Below are 15,747 nucleotides of genomic sequence, written 5' to 3' on the forward strand. Positions count from 1 at the left end.
GATAGAATTTTGGTAGAGTTATTGTATTAATACTTTTTGGACTATCAATATTTATAAAGAATACGAGAAAATTATATCCGAACTTTGACAAGAAATAGTTTGGTAATATTTTCCAATTAGCTTGTTTTTCATCTAGAAGGGAGTGTGTATCCATTTAATTTTAATTGCGCTAATGTAAGACTCAATATCAATCATTTCAATTCCCCCGTTAAGTTTCGTTCCAATCAGTGTAGTTCTTTTTATTTTTTCTCGTTAACCATTCCAGAGAAAATCAAATTCCAACTTGTTAATCTCTATAATTACACATTTTGGAACCTCTAGTGCATGAAAAGCGTATGTGAACTTTGGTATGATTAGTGTTTTGATTATTTGAACCCTGCCAAAAATAGAAATTTTTCTTTTTTTCCACATATCAATTGTGGTTTTGCATTTGACAATTTTTTCTTCCCAATTTAATTCAGAACATTTAGATGCATTATGACCAAAATAAATGCCTAAAACTTTGATTGGTTTTTCAGGCCAATTTATCCCGCCAATTTGTTTTTTTTTTTTTTTTTTTTTGCTGAATTTTGATTTACCGACCCACATTCCTTCAGTTTTGTTTTTATTTAATTTTAATCCAGACAATTTGCCAAACTTTAAAATTATTTCCAAAGCTTTCTCAATTTCCGTTTCTTTACCCAAAATTAAAGTTATATCATCTGCTAGCTGCGAAACTTTTATTGACTTCTTTCCTATTTCTGAACTTACTGTTATGCCTGTTATATCATCCGAGTTCCTAATATTCAATATAAAGAGCAGAGCTGAAATCAGACAGCCTTGTCTTATACCACGATGCTCAGATTTCAGCCGTTATTTAAGATACAAAAAACAAAGAAAAATATCAAACAGGGAATGCCACGCACCAAAAACGTAGCCTCCTCAAAACGAAACCCCCAGCACGCAGACGCGTGCACCACACACACACACACACACACACACACACAAAGCCAACACATAAGGACAAAACGAACAACACACACGCACACAAAGCCAACACATAAGACGAAACGAACAAACAAAGGAACACAGTGGGGCACCGCCTTGGAATGGTCAGTGGCAAAAAAGCCACTGGGGAGCTTAAATCGGTTTATGGTGCACCTAACCTCACTCTTACCCCCACCATGTTCCAAAGACATGGGACAGTGTAAATAAAAGTAATCCCCTCCAGGTGAATCTCTTACACACGTAATGGAAACAAAAAGGCATGGCATGTAAAACACAAAAATGCTCGTGTATAAATATATAAAAAACAAACCTTAAGAACCAAAAACGTATGTACTCAATGCCTTTTCAGAAGACACAGCAACAAGAGAAACACCCTTAAGGGCCCGACGAAACAGGCCAGAAGACAAATATCAAAACAGTTCAGTCCTGGTAGGATTTAAAAACTGCTTATCATAGAGTCCTCCCCCTCTTCCGTCAGACACAATCAAAGAGGGAAGCGTAGTGTCCAACTGTAAACGGGTTGAACACTAAACATGCGGTATGTCTCAAAACAGTTGGGTCGTAACCTCTTTTAATAAAACGTTTGATAATCTTTCCAAATAAATTTGGAAAATTACCGTGACCCAAGATCTTGCGAAGTTTGTAAACAACATCCCCATAAAAAACGGGTTTAGAAATACCTTCGCAGAAGTGTCTTTAAATTATTATTGAATTTTAAAACTAAATCAGAATTACGATAATAAAATTTAGCAAAATATTTACGCATTTTGTAATAACGGTAGCCTTGCTGAAGAAGTTTACCTGTAATATATTGATTACGTTCATTGAAATGCTTGACATGACTACACGCTCTGGCAAGATTTGCTATTTGAATAAAGTGTTTTAATCCACTGAATAAAAGTTGGTTTGAAGCCAAAATGTTTAAGTACAATAAAAAGGAAGTCCCACTCAACCGTATCAAAAGCCTTTCTAAAGTCTAAGAATAGGATTGCTCCTTCTATTTGAAGTTGTTCCGCATAGTCTATTATGTCTTGTATTTGTCTCAGAGTATAGCCAATAAATCTATTTTTTATATATCCTTGTTGGTCAGTGTTAATTATTTTATCGTTCGAAACCTCATTTGGGGCGTAGAATTCTTCACGTGAGGAAGCCATCCAGCTGGCTTACGGAAGGTCGGTGGTTCTACCCAGGTGCCCGCTCGTGATGAAAGTATGCACGGAGGGGCACCTGGGGTCTTCCTCCACCATTAAAGCTGGAAAGTCGCCATATGACCTAAAATTGTGTCGGTGCGACGTTAAACCCAACAAAATAAATAAATAAATAATTATTTTATCAATAATTTTTTGAAGCCTGTTTGCTAATACCCTTGCTGCAATTTTGTAATCGTTATTCAATAATGTTATCGGCTGCAAGTTCTCTAGGTTTCTTGGGTCACTGTCTCCTCCAATAGTTTTCATACCCTGAGATTTTTTATTTATAAGTTTATCTAGAGTTTTAAAGAAAATGTTCCTACTATTTTTGTCATTATTTGCGTAAATATTTATCAAAGTATAAGTATTACCTTCTATCATCACGTTAATGAAAACAAAATCTACCATTTACATCTAGTTCAAAATCAATTATGTCATACACTTGCCTATTATTAAAAAACCCTGAACACCCACTGCTGTGACTTGTCCCATATGAATTAAATACCTCCCAATCATTAAATTCAATTTGTACTTGATTTATAATATCAGGCGTGAAGTGGGGTTCCTGCAATTGCAAGATATCGACCTTTTGATTTATAACATATTGCTTTAAACGTTCACGTTTTTCACGGTCTCTCAAACCTTGTGCATTCAACGACAATACATGAAAGTAATGAATTATCTATGTTATGTCTACGAATTAATGCTGCAAAGAAAAAGAAAAGAACAAGAAAAAAAAACTTGTTTTAAAGTACGACTGCACTGTGCTTATGGAAATTTCCAGCGGGCTCGCCAAAATTTCAATTTCGTATAAAACAGTTTTGCGTGAATGTATTTTATTTTCCTTTCGTATATTAAGTATCTATGTTACATATGATTGAATTCTTTCGAAACATTCAGGTTATTGAAAGTATATTCAGGTGTATGGCTTTTTGTCTGCCCTTTTCATTTAAAAAGTGTGCCGGTTCATATAAAATCGGTAGTGTCCTTAAAATTAACTTAAAATGAATTACTTTGTACTTGAAAAATTGTTAATTTATTTAATTTTACGTTACAACAATATACAGGTAATGTATTCCAGTAGCTCGAACCTGTTTATTGAATGCTAGCAATATTGCCCTGTGGTTGTGTATTGTGTCTGGCAGGTGGTCATAAAGATAGGGGGAATCATCGGCTATTTAATTGACATCGATACTGACCAATCAGCTATCATCAATAAAAAAATACGCTCTGAAAGCGTTTCCCTGTGTGGTGCATTTTCCCCATAAACACTTTGTCATAGAATTTATTTTAGCTCTTTGGAAGAACCATTCATTTTAATCTGAGAAAGAATAAAACCGAAACCGAACCGAACACTCCAAAAAACCTTTCATTTGATATAAAATACATGTAACTTAAATCACATCTAAATCTAGAATGCAAATTTTGCATCGAATTGAATTCAATACAAATTAAATTTCAATTTTTACTTTCAATTTACCTTGCGTTAAATTGTTTATGAAATTCTTGAATGTCCTTTGCATTTCAGTTGACGTTAAATTTTATAAAATTTCTGATATAATTGTAAATTTAGGACAATAAATCTGACGATTTATATGAAGTTAGTGATTCTACCTTCAAGTAAATTTTAAAAGCCACTGATCAAATTTCACACAATGACCAAGAGTTTTTCAATAAATGTATAGGCTATGTTTGAATCCCGACCGTTAGGGTTGTCCGGGCTCGAACATTGGTGCCAGGTTCAAAGGCGAGAGAAGCACCAAAATCCATCTTATTCGCCTAAAAAAAACTCTATTGTTTATCAACTCAGACTCAGAAGTAACAGGCTTTGTTGATAACTATTATTTCTATGGCAATGAATTCTTTTGTGTAAGTTGTGTCCTTCTGTATGATCTTTAGACTTGCTATTAGGGCCGTAAATAATAGATAGATAAATATTTTATTCCTTCATAAGAAGAGAAGCATATATAAATACAAACAGTATCGCAATCACATGCAAGATATAATTTGTAAACAATTCGAAATATATATATTGATGGTGAATTTTCCTTTCGGATGTAATCAACAAACCGTGATATACATATTTAATATAATTGTTTCATGCCTTTATGCACGCAAAAAGTCCATGTTTTTTCATTGATTTTAAATCATTGTAGCATACCACAGACACAAGATATTTTTAGTGAACCAACTTTGAAAATTACATCAAGACATTGTCTAAACTACAAAAGACCAGTGGTGACATATCAATTTCAAGAATTCACGATTTCTGAGTATGAATTCGTGAAGTAGAAATCATGAAGTATCTAAACGAAATCGAGAATTCTTGAAGTGGTATTTATGAAATCACGAAATCGTGAACAACTGAATTCTTGAATGTTGGACATGAAATATGAAAATTGCGAATTCATAAAGATGGACATATTGAATAATTGAAATCTTGAATTTGCTAAATTCTGAAATATTGAAATCTTGAATACTTGAAATCGAGATTATTTTGAAGTGGTGAATTATTGAAATATAGTTTGATTGAATAATTGAAATAATGAAATTTTGACATGAAGTATGGAAATCGTGAACTCATGAAGTTATGCAATACTGAATAGTTGAAATCTTGAATAATTGAAACAAATTTTTTTTTTGAAATTGTGAATTTCTGAAATATTGCATTATTGAATAATTGAAAAATTGATTTTTTTGAAATTAAATATAGAAATCGTGAATTTATGAAGTTGTGACTTATTGCAGAATTGAAATATTGAATTACTGAATAACTGTAATGTTGAATTTGTGAAGGTCTGAATTATTGAAATCTTGAATCATTATAAAATTGAAATATTGAATTAGAAAATCGCGAATTATTGAACTTCAGGAATTCAAGAAATCACAAGGTCATGAAATCAAGAATTCACTACCTTTGCACGAAACTTTGAAAATTATGAATTATTAAATTTCAAAGATTTACGGTTTCAGGAATTCGTGATTTTTGCGAGAAATTTGGAAATTGTAAATTTGTGAAATCGTAAATTTTTGAATTTCATGATTACAATAATTACCGAAATCGTTAATTTGTGAAATATTGAACTTCAATAATTCATGAAAGAATGATTTTTACGTGAAATTTTGACATCGTGAATTTGTAAACTTGTGAATTATTCAATTTCAACATTTCAAGAAGTCAAAAGTTCACTTTTTTTCCAAAATTTTGCGTGAAATTTGGAAATCATAAATTTGTGAATTGTGATTTCAAGAATTCACGATTTTAGGAATTCACGATTTTTGAGTGAAATTTGGAAATAGTGAATTTGTGAAATCGTGAATTTTTGAACTACTAGATTTCACATTTTCAAGAATTATTGAATTCGTGAATTCTTGAAATATTAAAATTCAAAATTTCACGATTTCACATACTCCCGATTTCAAGTTTTCACGCAAAAATCAAGAATTCAGAAAGTTTTGTAGTTCAATAATTCCCAAATTCCGATTTCCAAAGGGCTTGGTTCGGTAAGAGTTGGAAATGGCCCACTATTTTGCAGAAATCTAAAATACATTATTCAGTTATTTGTGTGATGTATACTGGTAAAACAAGTATTGAAACTCACACTGATGCATTTGTTGACATGTTTACTCGTATGGTAACCACGGCAACAGTTTGCGAAAACACCCCTGACACGGAATTTAGCTTGATTTTTGGATGTTTCCATCCCTTAAAATAGAAATTTAAGTAAGAGCACAGCTCTCGACAACCAAAATATTTATATAAAAGATTCTTTGATTTGTTTTTGTTGCTCAAGAAAAATATTTTGACTGTCGACAGCTGTGCCGGTGGTAAATATTATAAAAATTAGAGACGAGGGCGTTGGTCCGTGGTCAAAATGGTAGGAATTACATTATTCATTAATTTTGTTCCAGAACGAGTATTTTCTAAAATCTACGTTTCAGTTGTAAAGAATTTTTTTTAAAAATGAATGTCAGTCGTTACGGTTCAAAGATTCTGTGCTGAACCGAATAAATAGATATTTGTTAGCATAAAATCGACCCGGTTCAAATCTACTTAGACACCGTTTCTGTGACGCAATGTAAACAAGTTGATATGTGTAATCGCTTGGGATTTTCATCCCTACGTGTATTTCTGGGAAGGATTGTGATATAAAAATGGAATAGTAAGTTTGAGAAGTAAGTGACACGTTTTGATGATATATTTGTTTGTTTCAAATTGTCTTTTTTATGATATAAATGTACGAAACAGTAGCGAACCGGTTAGCAGCCGACGCAAGTATGTAACTAATTTGCACAATGACGTCATCCTTTAGGAAGACAACACTATATATATACTTGAATTGAAAATGAAAAGGCAAGTATATCCTAATAAAGACAAAAAGCGTTGTAAAAAGTGGAATAATTTACATCTGAAGACGGCTACTGTTTATTTTATATAGATCTACTGTGTATAAATATATTCATATCTGGATGTGAATGTGTAGGTTGATTAGCATAATGGATAGCACACTCGCTTGTCACGCCGTCGACCCGAGTTCGTAACCTCAGTGGAATATTTTATTTTTTTTATTGTTTCTGTTACAATCTCTTTTTTGTTTACTCAGAAGAACTGAAATTAACAAAATTTGGAAATTATTAAAATGTATGCATTACTTTTTCTTTGCAGAATGACGAAATATTACAACTGCATTGTTTGCAACAAAAGAACCAAGCCTAAAGAAAGAAGAATTATAAATTCCTCAGCCAGAAAATACTTACAACATCAGTTACTTATTACCAACATTTCAGAGACTGATATTATCTGTAACAAATGTAAACATCGGTATTACAAGGCAGAGGTTAAATCAGCTTGTAAAAATGTAACAGGTCAGGTAAAGGATCCAGACTTTGAGCCGCCATTAAGATTATCAAGACCTACAACAGATTCCAGTCCACCATCAGTGTCCTTAGGTATACCTGGAGCCCCTAGTACACATTCCAGATGTATTGTATGTAAAAGACCAGGGCCAAAACTCATTGTTGTTTCACAAAATGCTAGGTTTTGGGCATTTATTGACAAAAACATATTGATTCGGGCTGGTTCAAGATGTTGCCCAGTTCATGTCAACAGTGATGGGAATATACTGCCAGAATTGTTAGAAAAAAATCTTGTGACAGAGCAGTCAATGTTGAATAGAACCTCAATAGCACAGTTGGTGCAACAGATGAGGCAAGTTTGTCAGCAGCACATGGATAGTTTTGATAACATCAGAGATGAAGACTGTAAACATATGACAGGTTTATCTAGTGCTCAGTTTGAGGATTTGTGCCGGCATATTCTGGATAAAGTTAAAAGTACACCATCCAGATCACCCCGTATGTCTGTTGGACTGTTTTTGTTTAAACTGAAATCAGCTTTGTCAAACCAACTGTTAGTAACTATTTTCAGAATAAGAGTTTCCAGTGTAAGAAGAGCAGTTTCAACCGTGCGCAAGGCATTGATGAGGTCGTTTGTACCATTATACCTGGGTCTTAAATCTGTCACACGTGAGCAGATCATCAACAAGCACACACGTCCCCTGGCAAAGTCACTGTTTGGTGTTGATGACAATAGTATGATACTTGTATTAGATGGCACGTACATTTATATACAAGAAAGTAATAACTTTTATTTCCAGCGCCAGTCATATAGCATACACAAGTCCTGACCCCTGGTCAAACCAATGGTTGTAGTAACTTCAACAGGACACTTTGTGACAATCATGGGTTCTTATATTGCTTAAAACAATGACGCAACGATATTAAATTACATGTTAAAGAAAAATGTGGAAGATATAAAGTCATTCTTGAAAGAAGATGATGTAATTGTTATTGACAGAGGTTTTCGTGACTCGGTGTCCATTCTCGAAGATATGGGCATACGAGCTGCCATGCCAACTTTCATGAAGAAGGGAGAAAAGCAGATGTCAGCGGAAGATGCCAATATGAGCAGATTGGTCACTAAGGTAAGGTGTATGTTGAACTGAGATTCTACCATAGTATTATACTGTGTTAACCGTTGCTGTCTTTATAAAGGACGTTAATTACTCGAATATGGCCTTAAATACAGGTTAAACTGCATATATTTAGAATAAAGCATAAAAATTAATATGAGCGGTGCCATGAGAAAACCAGCATAGTGACTTTGCAACCGGCATCCGCGAAGTCTGGTCAGGATCCATGCTGTTCGTTTTTAAAGCCTGTTGCGAGTAGAAAAAGATTAGCGAACAACATGGATCCTGGTCTGGATCCATGCTGGCCGCAAAGTCACTCTGTTGGTTTTCTCATGGCACATCTCATATTATCATAATTGACAAAAAATGTTTTGTATATAAGCATTGTTTTTTTTTTTCCAAGGAAATAAGTCAAAATACGGAATGACTTAGTTGTCGACGAGTGTATGTGTACACCTTAACTTTCAGTGTAATAATCTCAGGTACTTAAAATTTAATTTTAAAATCTGACTTCTTGACTGGGTCATTTTATACTCGCTACAATTACTCAAAGTCACAAGAATTTCACACTGATGTACGGATTCGCGACCTTGAACTTCATCAAAGTCAAACAGAAAAATTGTCGAGCAATTGGCAAACGCTTTTTGACTGATTAAAATGAGACAAAGTCTATAGTAAGCAGTAATATCTCTAGACTAACCACTAGACTGATAATAAAAATATTTCTATATTTTTCCCGTTTTTGTCGAATTCAATTCCATAGAGACATAAACCAGTATATTTTAGAGATTTTCACAGAGGAATGATGTTAAAATTATGATATTGGACATATGATATAGACTGGCTCAGATCACTACGATCAATCATAAAAATGTAAAAAGAAAAGATATATCAGTCTAGGAGTTAGTCTATAATATCACAGACCCTCAACAAACACATATATTTATTTTTATCACATGTTTGACGTCGCGGGAGTGTAATAAAGCCATTAAATAAAAATTATAATACACTAGTGTAATAAAGTTTTGACGTTGACGTCATTTACAGTATAGGAGACGTTTGTCAAATTGACTTGTTTATATAGTAAAAGAAAGTAGATTTGTTGATGTTTTGACAAGAAACGATAACATGTGATAAAAAGAATATTACATTTGTGACTTTCCAGATTGAATTTATTAAAGTCGTTGAATAAAATTGATAAAATGCTCGGCAGAGCCTCGCATTTTATCATTTTATTCAACTCGTTTAATTCAGTATGAAAAGGCACCCATGTAATATCCTCTATGAACTTATGGAAATGAAATGTTTTTGACTTTTTTGCAGATAAGATGAGTGGTAGAGTCAGCTAATTCCCGCATTAAAAGGTACAAGTACCTTGACAAGGTACTTCCTACTAGTCAAGTTCCTTTTATTGGAGACTTCGTAAAAATAGTTTGTGCCATCTCAAACAAGTACTTCCCTGCACTAAGTGGATCAACCATTGAAGATGAAGATGCAACACTAGCAGACCATATGCGAGAATTATCCATGGAGGTAGGTTTATTATTGTATAGTTGCATTACATGGTGAGTTCACTATCAATTTGATACTAAAATGCAACAGCAAATGATGCATGCCAAAATAGTTCCGACTCAGTGATAGGCAAAATGGAAGCTAACACCGTGTTTTTTTCTAGTAGTAGAGTACTCAGGACTCGCAATCAGGGTATCTTGAGTTCGATCCACGGCAGGGCAATGTCTTTTCATGATATTTGCTAATGAAACATACACAGCCATTATTAGCTTGAAGAATAGGGGAGCTATCCTACTTGCCCCGGCGTCGGCGTGAGCATAACATAAATGTTATAGTTTGCGTACCACCCCAAATATTTTCAAAGTCCATTGAGATATTGCTTTTATACTTTGCATACTTAATTACCATCATGACCCCAGTCTGTAAAAAGGAGGAGGCCACTCTATCAAGCATTTTGACTGAGTTATGGCTCCTTTTCGACTTAGAAAAAACGTTAAAGTTTGCTTTCATATTTTGCATACTTGTTTACCATCATGGCCCCAGTCTGTAAAAAAACAATTTTGAATGAATTATGACACCTCGTCGACTTAGAATATGCTTATTGTAAGTTTTACTCATTGCTTATATTATACTATCAAGCACTGAGAAAAGTCGAGCGCGCTGTCCACTGACAGCTCTTGTTCATTCACTACTGAAAATTTTACTGTAGACTGCGGTATGCAAATCGTTTAACATACATTGCATATAAATCATTACTAAGGTGCACTGGCTGCATGTTTTATTCATGGCTGAAATCAAGCTTAAAGTATTTAAAGTCAAACACAATCACAATAAGGACTAAATATCTCAATACAGTCAAACCTGTCTGTAAAGACCACCCATGTTAAAACAGCAAAGATATCTTTGTTCACAGGTAGTCTCTGTTAACAGGTTAAATATCACTGACATGATCTGACTGGAGTTCAGAATAGTGGTCTTTGCAGACAGACTTTGTGATTGTGATTATTTTTATGCAGGTGGTCTTTTACACAGGTTTGACTGTAGCATGTTATCATAAAATGATTATTATCAGGGAATATTTATTTTTACATAATAAACTACTGTTTTCCTTTCTATGCCTGAAAGTTGAACTGTAAATTCAAATATAACATATTTTCTGTATTTTTTTAAAAGGTAAATACGCTGAAGGAATTTGTTGAGGACAACCACTTGGACCGAAGAAAAACCCAATGGACTGCAATTGATGAAACTGATTTTGAGAATTTTCCTGTGTTGACTGATGAGCAGTTGAGATCATTAACATGTGGTGTTTACCAGCTGAAGTTAAGTTCTTCATATATCCAAGAATACATTGAAGGTGACTCTGCAATACATGCTCACAAGTTGGATAACAATTTGCTGTCAGTTAGAATTCAAAGTCGACATATATCATCAAAGAAGTATATGCTGTGGATAAGATATAACGGTAATGCTGTAACGGCATGGTATTGTAAATGTCGAGCTGGCGCGAGAGTTGTTGGTGTCTGTTCTCACATTGCTGCTGTTGTATGGTACCTTAGTAGTGCTAGGCATGATCCGAATCGTGTGTCGTTTGGTGTTAGAAACTGGGGTCAGTACCTGACTGATGCAAATGAATTACCAGAATCAATAGACTCTTCTGATATTGGTTCAGTGGCTAGCAGTTTAGTAGAAGAATGAATGAAAATAGTCTTTGCATAATAGCCATGTATACATATTGATTTGTTTTATCAGTGAAAAAGTATAGGCAGGAGTTTAGGTAATGTCCTATGTACTTTTGATGTAATAATTCGCATCCAAAATACTTCCTATATTTTTTTCACCAATAAAATACAGCAATGTATTTAAAATTTAAGTTCTAACACCACAAGTTATTTGAAAATATCCTAACCACATGTATGTTGAAGTACTTCATTACGACATAAAAACAGATAGACATTGGATGCGCTTGTTTCATATGTTATGCTGCGAAGCACATGCGGCACACATTGTTCCCAAAGAAGCGTATTATATTTTATTTAAGAAATAATTTATAGCAAAACAGTGCTTTATCACTATTTATACACAATGGACGGTTATACGTCAGACGTAACTATTTCGGACGACGTATAACCGCCAGAGTGTATAAATAGTGATAAAGCACTGTTTTGCTGTAAATTATTTCTATTCTAATATGTCTTTATCGTAAAATTTATATCAAATATGATGGAACTGTTTCTTAGCTCAAGCATGGCGCCATTAGTAGGAATTCATTGAAACACGCCAAGACCGGAAACGGTAATACGTCTTGCGGCAGAATTCATTTCGAGCGAAAATTATTGCGAATTATTCAGAAAAGCGAATAACTAATTCAGTATGTGTATAAATTAATCAAAACATATGTGCAATGTGACTATTGGTTTAAAACATGTTATTAAGTAAAATATTCCATGAAATTTGAAAGCGCAATTTCTTGATGCGTACATGGCGCTAAATATCACGTTGTGACGTCAACATAACATCGTTGTGATGATAAAAGCATTGTTAGCCATATTAGAATGTACAATAATTAATAGGTGATTTTCTTATACCTTTTATAATAAATGTTTCAGGTCGTGTTAGAATAAGTATTAAAATTGCTTTTCAAAATTTAAGAATTCCATTTTGGTTACTACCTGTAAGCTTTGTTGAAGTTATCACTTTACTCTGCTAGTTAAGGTATGTGGGTTCGAATATTTTGTGAGGCTAACAATGTTTCTATTCTACATTGTTTAGATAGAAAATGTTAAGTTTAAAAGTTAAGTCCATGAGAAAAAAGTCCGAACTTCACCAAAGCATAGAAAGAAAGAATTGTTTTACATGAAAATTATACAGTATATAAAGAACTTATATTATTCTACAAAATCATTGTCAATTTATTCATATCTCTATATTGAATTCCGTTAAGGGACTGCATGAAGATACCACACTTATCGACAGTTCAACACCTTAAAAAAACTCACCATTTTTAAAAAAATGTTACATGTCTCCGTGTTGATGCATTTGCAACAATGTACCTGTACTAAAACTTAACCCTTACCATCCTGGACACGGCAGATCTTGCCTATGTGGCCAGTGAATATCATGGTCAGCCTGCACGTCCGTGCAGTCTGATCATGATCTGCACTGTTAACTATTCAACCAGTATCTTTTTGGTAGACACCCCTTTTAACAGTTTATGGCACTGTCCAAATTGAAAGATGGACAAGTTCATTATAGAAATTTAGCATGGTAAGGGTTAATTGTTTTTTGACAATTGTTTACATTTTTTTTTACACGTGGCATTCCTTTTTAAAGGGAGCAGTTCATTGAAAATATTTTAAGTATCCAATTATACGGGACAGAATGGAAAATATATTTAACAGATATGTTTTTTTTTTTTTAAGATATTGTTTGTTTTCTAAAAAAATCTGTAGTTTTGTGATACACTGCTAAACTTTAAATGCACGTCGCAACTAATAAATGCCATTTTAGAAAGTTATCAGGTCATGTAAGAAAGTTGCTGTGTAATGTTAGAAAGTTATTACTTATCATATTATGTTATAATGTCAGAAAGTGTTCAGTCGTTTGCGGAAAACTTTGGTAGTACTTGGTGGTATTAGACTTTGACCTTGACATTATCCATTTCTAGATAAGAACTACAGAAGTTGAGGTGTTGCACAAAATATTCTCACGAACTGTATATGAAAATTGTCGACATGACTATGGCATATTTTTATGAGATTCAGATTTTATGCTTTTTTATTAATTAAAATGTTATTTAAATCTCGATAGTTGTCATAGTAACAGACTTTGGTATGGCTCAATGTCTATTGAATATATCTAATTGTATATGTATTGAAATAAATAGTAGATTGCTACAAACTACTGTTAAATGGGATATTCAAATACATGTTTCATATCATTTTAATGCCAGTGACTCTATCTATGTAATATATAAGTGGGTGGGGTAATTCATAAGATCAGCCTTTTCTATTTTGCTCTGAAAAGGTAAATTTTGCAAATAACATTAGGTGTTGTAATGAAATAGACATATTTTTATATTTTGTTGCATGTGAATTGCTGTCTTGCCTAAATTAAAAATAATGGACAACAGAGTCTGTCTTGGTTGTATTTTTTAAATACAGATGACGTTATAATACTATAACAATTTGAGTCATCTTTATGACGTCATGCATGTTCCTAACCATAAAACTGTATTTATTATCTGAAATGCAATGCTTTGGAGGGTTCATATCCAAAGTTTTATCTATTTCTGAGGTTGGGCCGTTTTTGACCCTTAGTGAACCAAGCCCTTTCATCAAAAATTGTGAAATTTGTAAATCGTGAATTCTTGAAATCTTGAAGTTCAGAAATTCACGATTTCTCAAAGTTACAATTGATAAACATCACGCAAAATTCGTGAATTCTTGAATTGATGAAGTTCAACAATTCACAAATTCACGATTTCTAAATTCAACTCATGAATTCTTGAAATCGTAAATCCTTGAAATTCAGTAATTAACATTTCTCCAAGTTTCACGCAAAAAGTGTGAATTCTTGATTTCAAGAATTCGTGAATTCTTGAATTCCGGAAGTTCAATAATTCGCAAATATTTTAATTCTTCAATAATTCAATAGTTCAATAATTCTCAGTTTTCAGAATTCTCGATTTCCATTATTCAAGATTTCAGTAATTCAGAAATTTACAAATTCAACATTTCAGTTATTCAGTAATTCAAGATTTAATTTTTGCAATAATTCACAACTTTATAAATTCATTTTAAAAATTCAATATTTCAATTATTCAATACTAATTTAATATTTCAGTAATTCACAATTTGAAAAAAACTCTCGATTGCAATTATTCAAAATTTCAATATTTCAAAATTTCACTAATTTAAGATTTCAATTATTCTATATTTCACAATTTCATGAATTCACGATTTCCGTATTTCATGTCAAACATTCAACAATTCAATTATTCACGATTTCATGATTTCACAAATACCACTTCAACAACTCGATTTCATCTAAATACTTCATGATTACTACTTCACGAATTCATACTCAGAAATCGTGAACTCTTGAAATTGATATTTCACCACAAATCTTTCGTACTAAATAGATACATAACTCATATATTGTTACCGGGGATACTATTTTTCATGAAAATATGTTAATGAGGTATGGTCTACGTCTTCATTACCTGATGTCCGATTTTATTAAAAAAATACGTTGTTGGAACTTGAGAACAAGTTTGAAAGAACAAGCCAGTACCTAAATGAAAAAGGTCAAGTCGAGTTCGAACAAAAATCAAACCGCAACTTTCTTAAAAACAGACGTGATTTATTCCGGCACGTAGCGTAAAAAGCCCTTTTCTTTTGTTTCCGGCCACTGGGTTTAATGTCTTACGGGTATAAGTGAAATAATCGTCATTATCAGCCAACTGCTGTTTAAACATTAACATCTTTTCTTTTTGGAAGCTGAACACATCATTAAAATACTGAAGACTTGAATGAAAAATATTATAATATTACGAAAATACTAAATTTGCTGTTAACATGAGGATCTGGCATATGGAAGGTACGTGCACTTTTCCCACAAAAATGATTGAAGAAATTGGAAATGCATTATGGCGTATAAGATTTAAGCATATTTAAGTCGAGTTTTTCAAGTTAAGACTGGCTTTTTACAACTTACTCCCACGTTCAACCAAATATTCGGAAAATATGCCGGTCAGTGTACGAAAATGTATAAAAAATCTATATCGAGCTAGCATAATTTCTACGGAAATACTCTTTTGGAAAAATCCTGTTGGGCCAAGGGGCATTTTTATTTCAAAACATACATGCGCCATGTCCCGACGCTGCAAATGCTTTCAATTGCTACCTAATTTTACTGTTGGTGTTTTTAATGAGTGGAGTGATCATGCTCCGTTGCATTTTTCATTGTATTGTACATTCACTGATGTTAAATACAAATTGGACAGCACACTTAGATATGTATTTTATTCATGGATTATTTCAAAACTTCCTATTTTTAATAGCATCCTTGAAAATATTGATTGT

At 33.0% G+C, this 15,747-nt stretch overlaps 1 protein-coding gene across 1 annotated transcript; it reads left to right on the plus strand.

The window, feature by feature from the left end:
• The first annotated feature begins 6,169 nt into the window (after positions 1 to 6,169).
• LOC123524898 (uncharacterized) lies at positions 6,170 to 13,794 on the plus strand. The gene is made up of 3 exons (XM_045303498.2): positions 6,170 to 8,161; positions 9,473 to 9,682; positions 10,835 to 13,794. Exon 1 carries the CDS (start codon positions 6,818 to 6,820, stop codon positions 7,862 to 7,864), a length of 1,047 nt encoding a protein of 348 aa, XP_045159433.2. The 5' UTR covers positions 6,170 to 6,817; the 3' UTR covers positions 7,865 to 8,161; positions 9,473 to 9,682; positions 10,835 to 13,794.
• The last annotated feature ends 1,953 nt before the right edge of the window (positions 13,795 to 15,747 follow it).

This window comes from Mercenaria mercenaria, chromosome 1 (genome assembly GCF_021730395.1).
Source record: "Mercenaria mercenaria strain notata chromosome 1, MADL_Memer_1, whole genome shotgun sequence".
Lineage (NCBI taxonomy): Eukaryota > Metazoa > Mollusca > Bivalvia > Venerida > Veneridae > Mercenaria > Mercenaria mercenaria.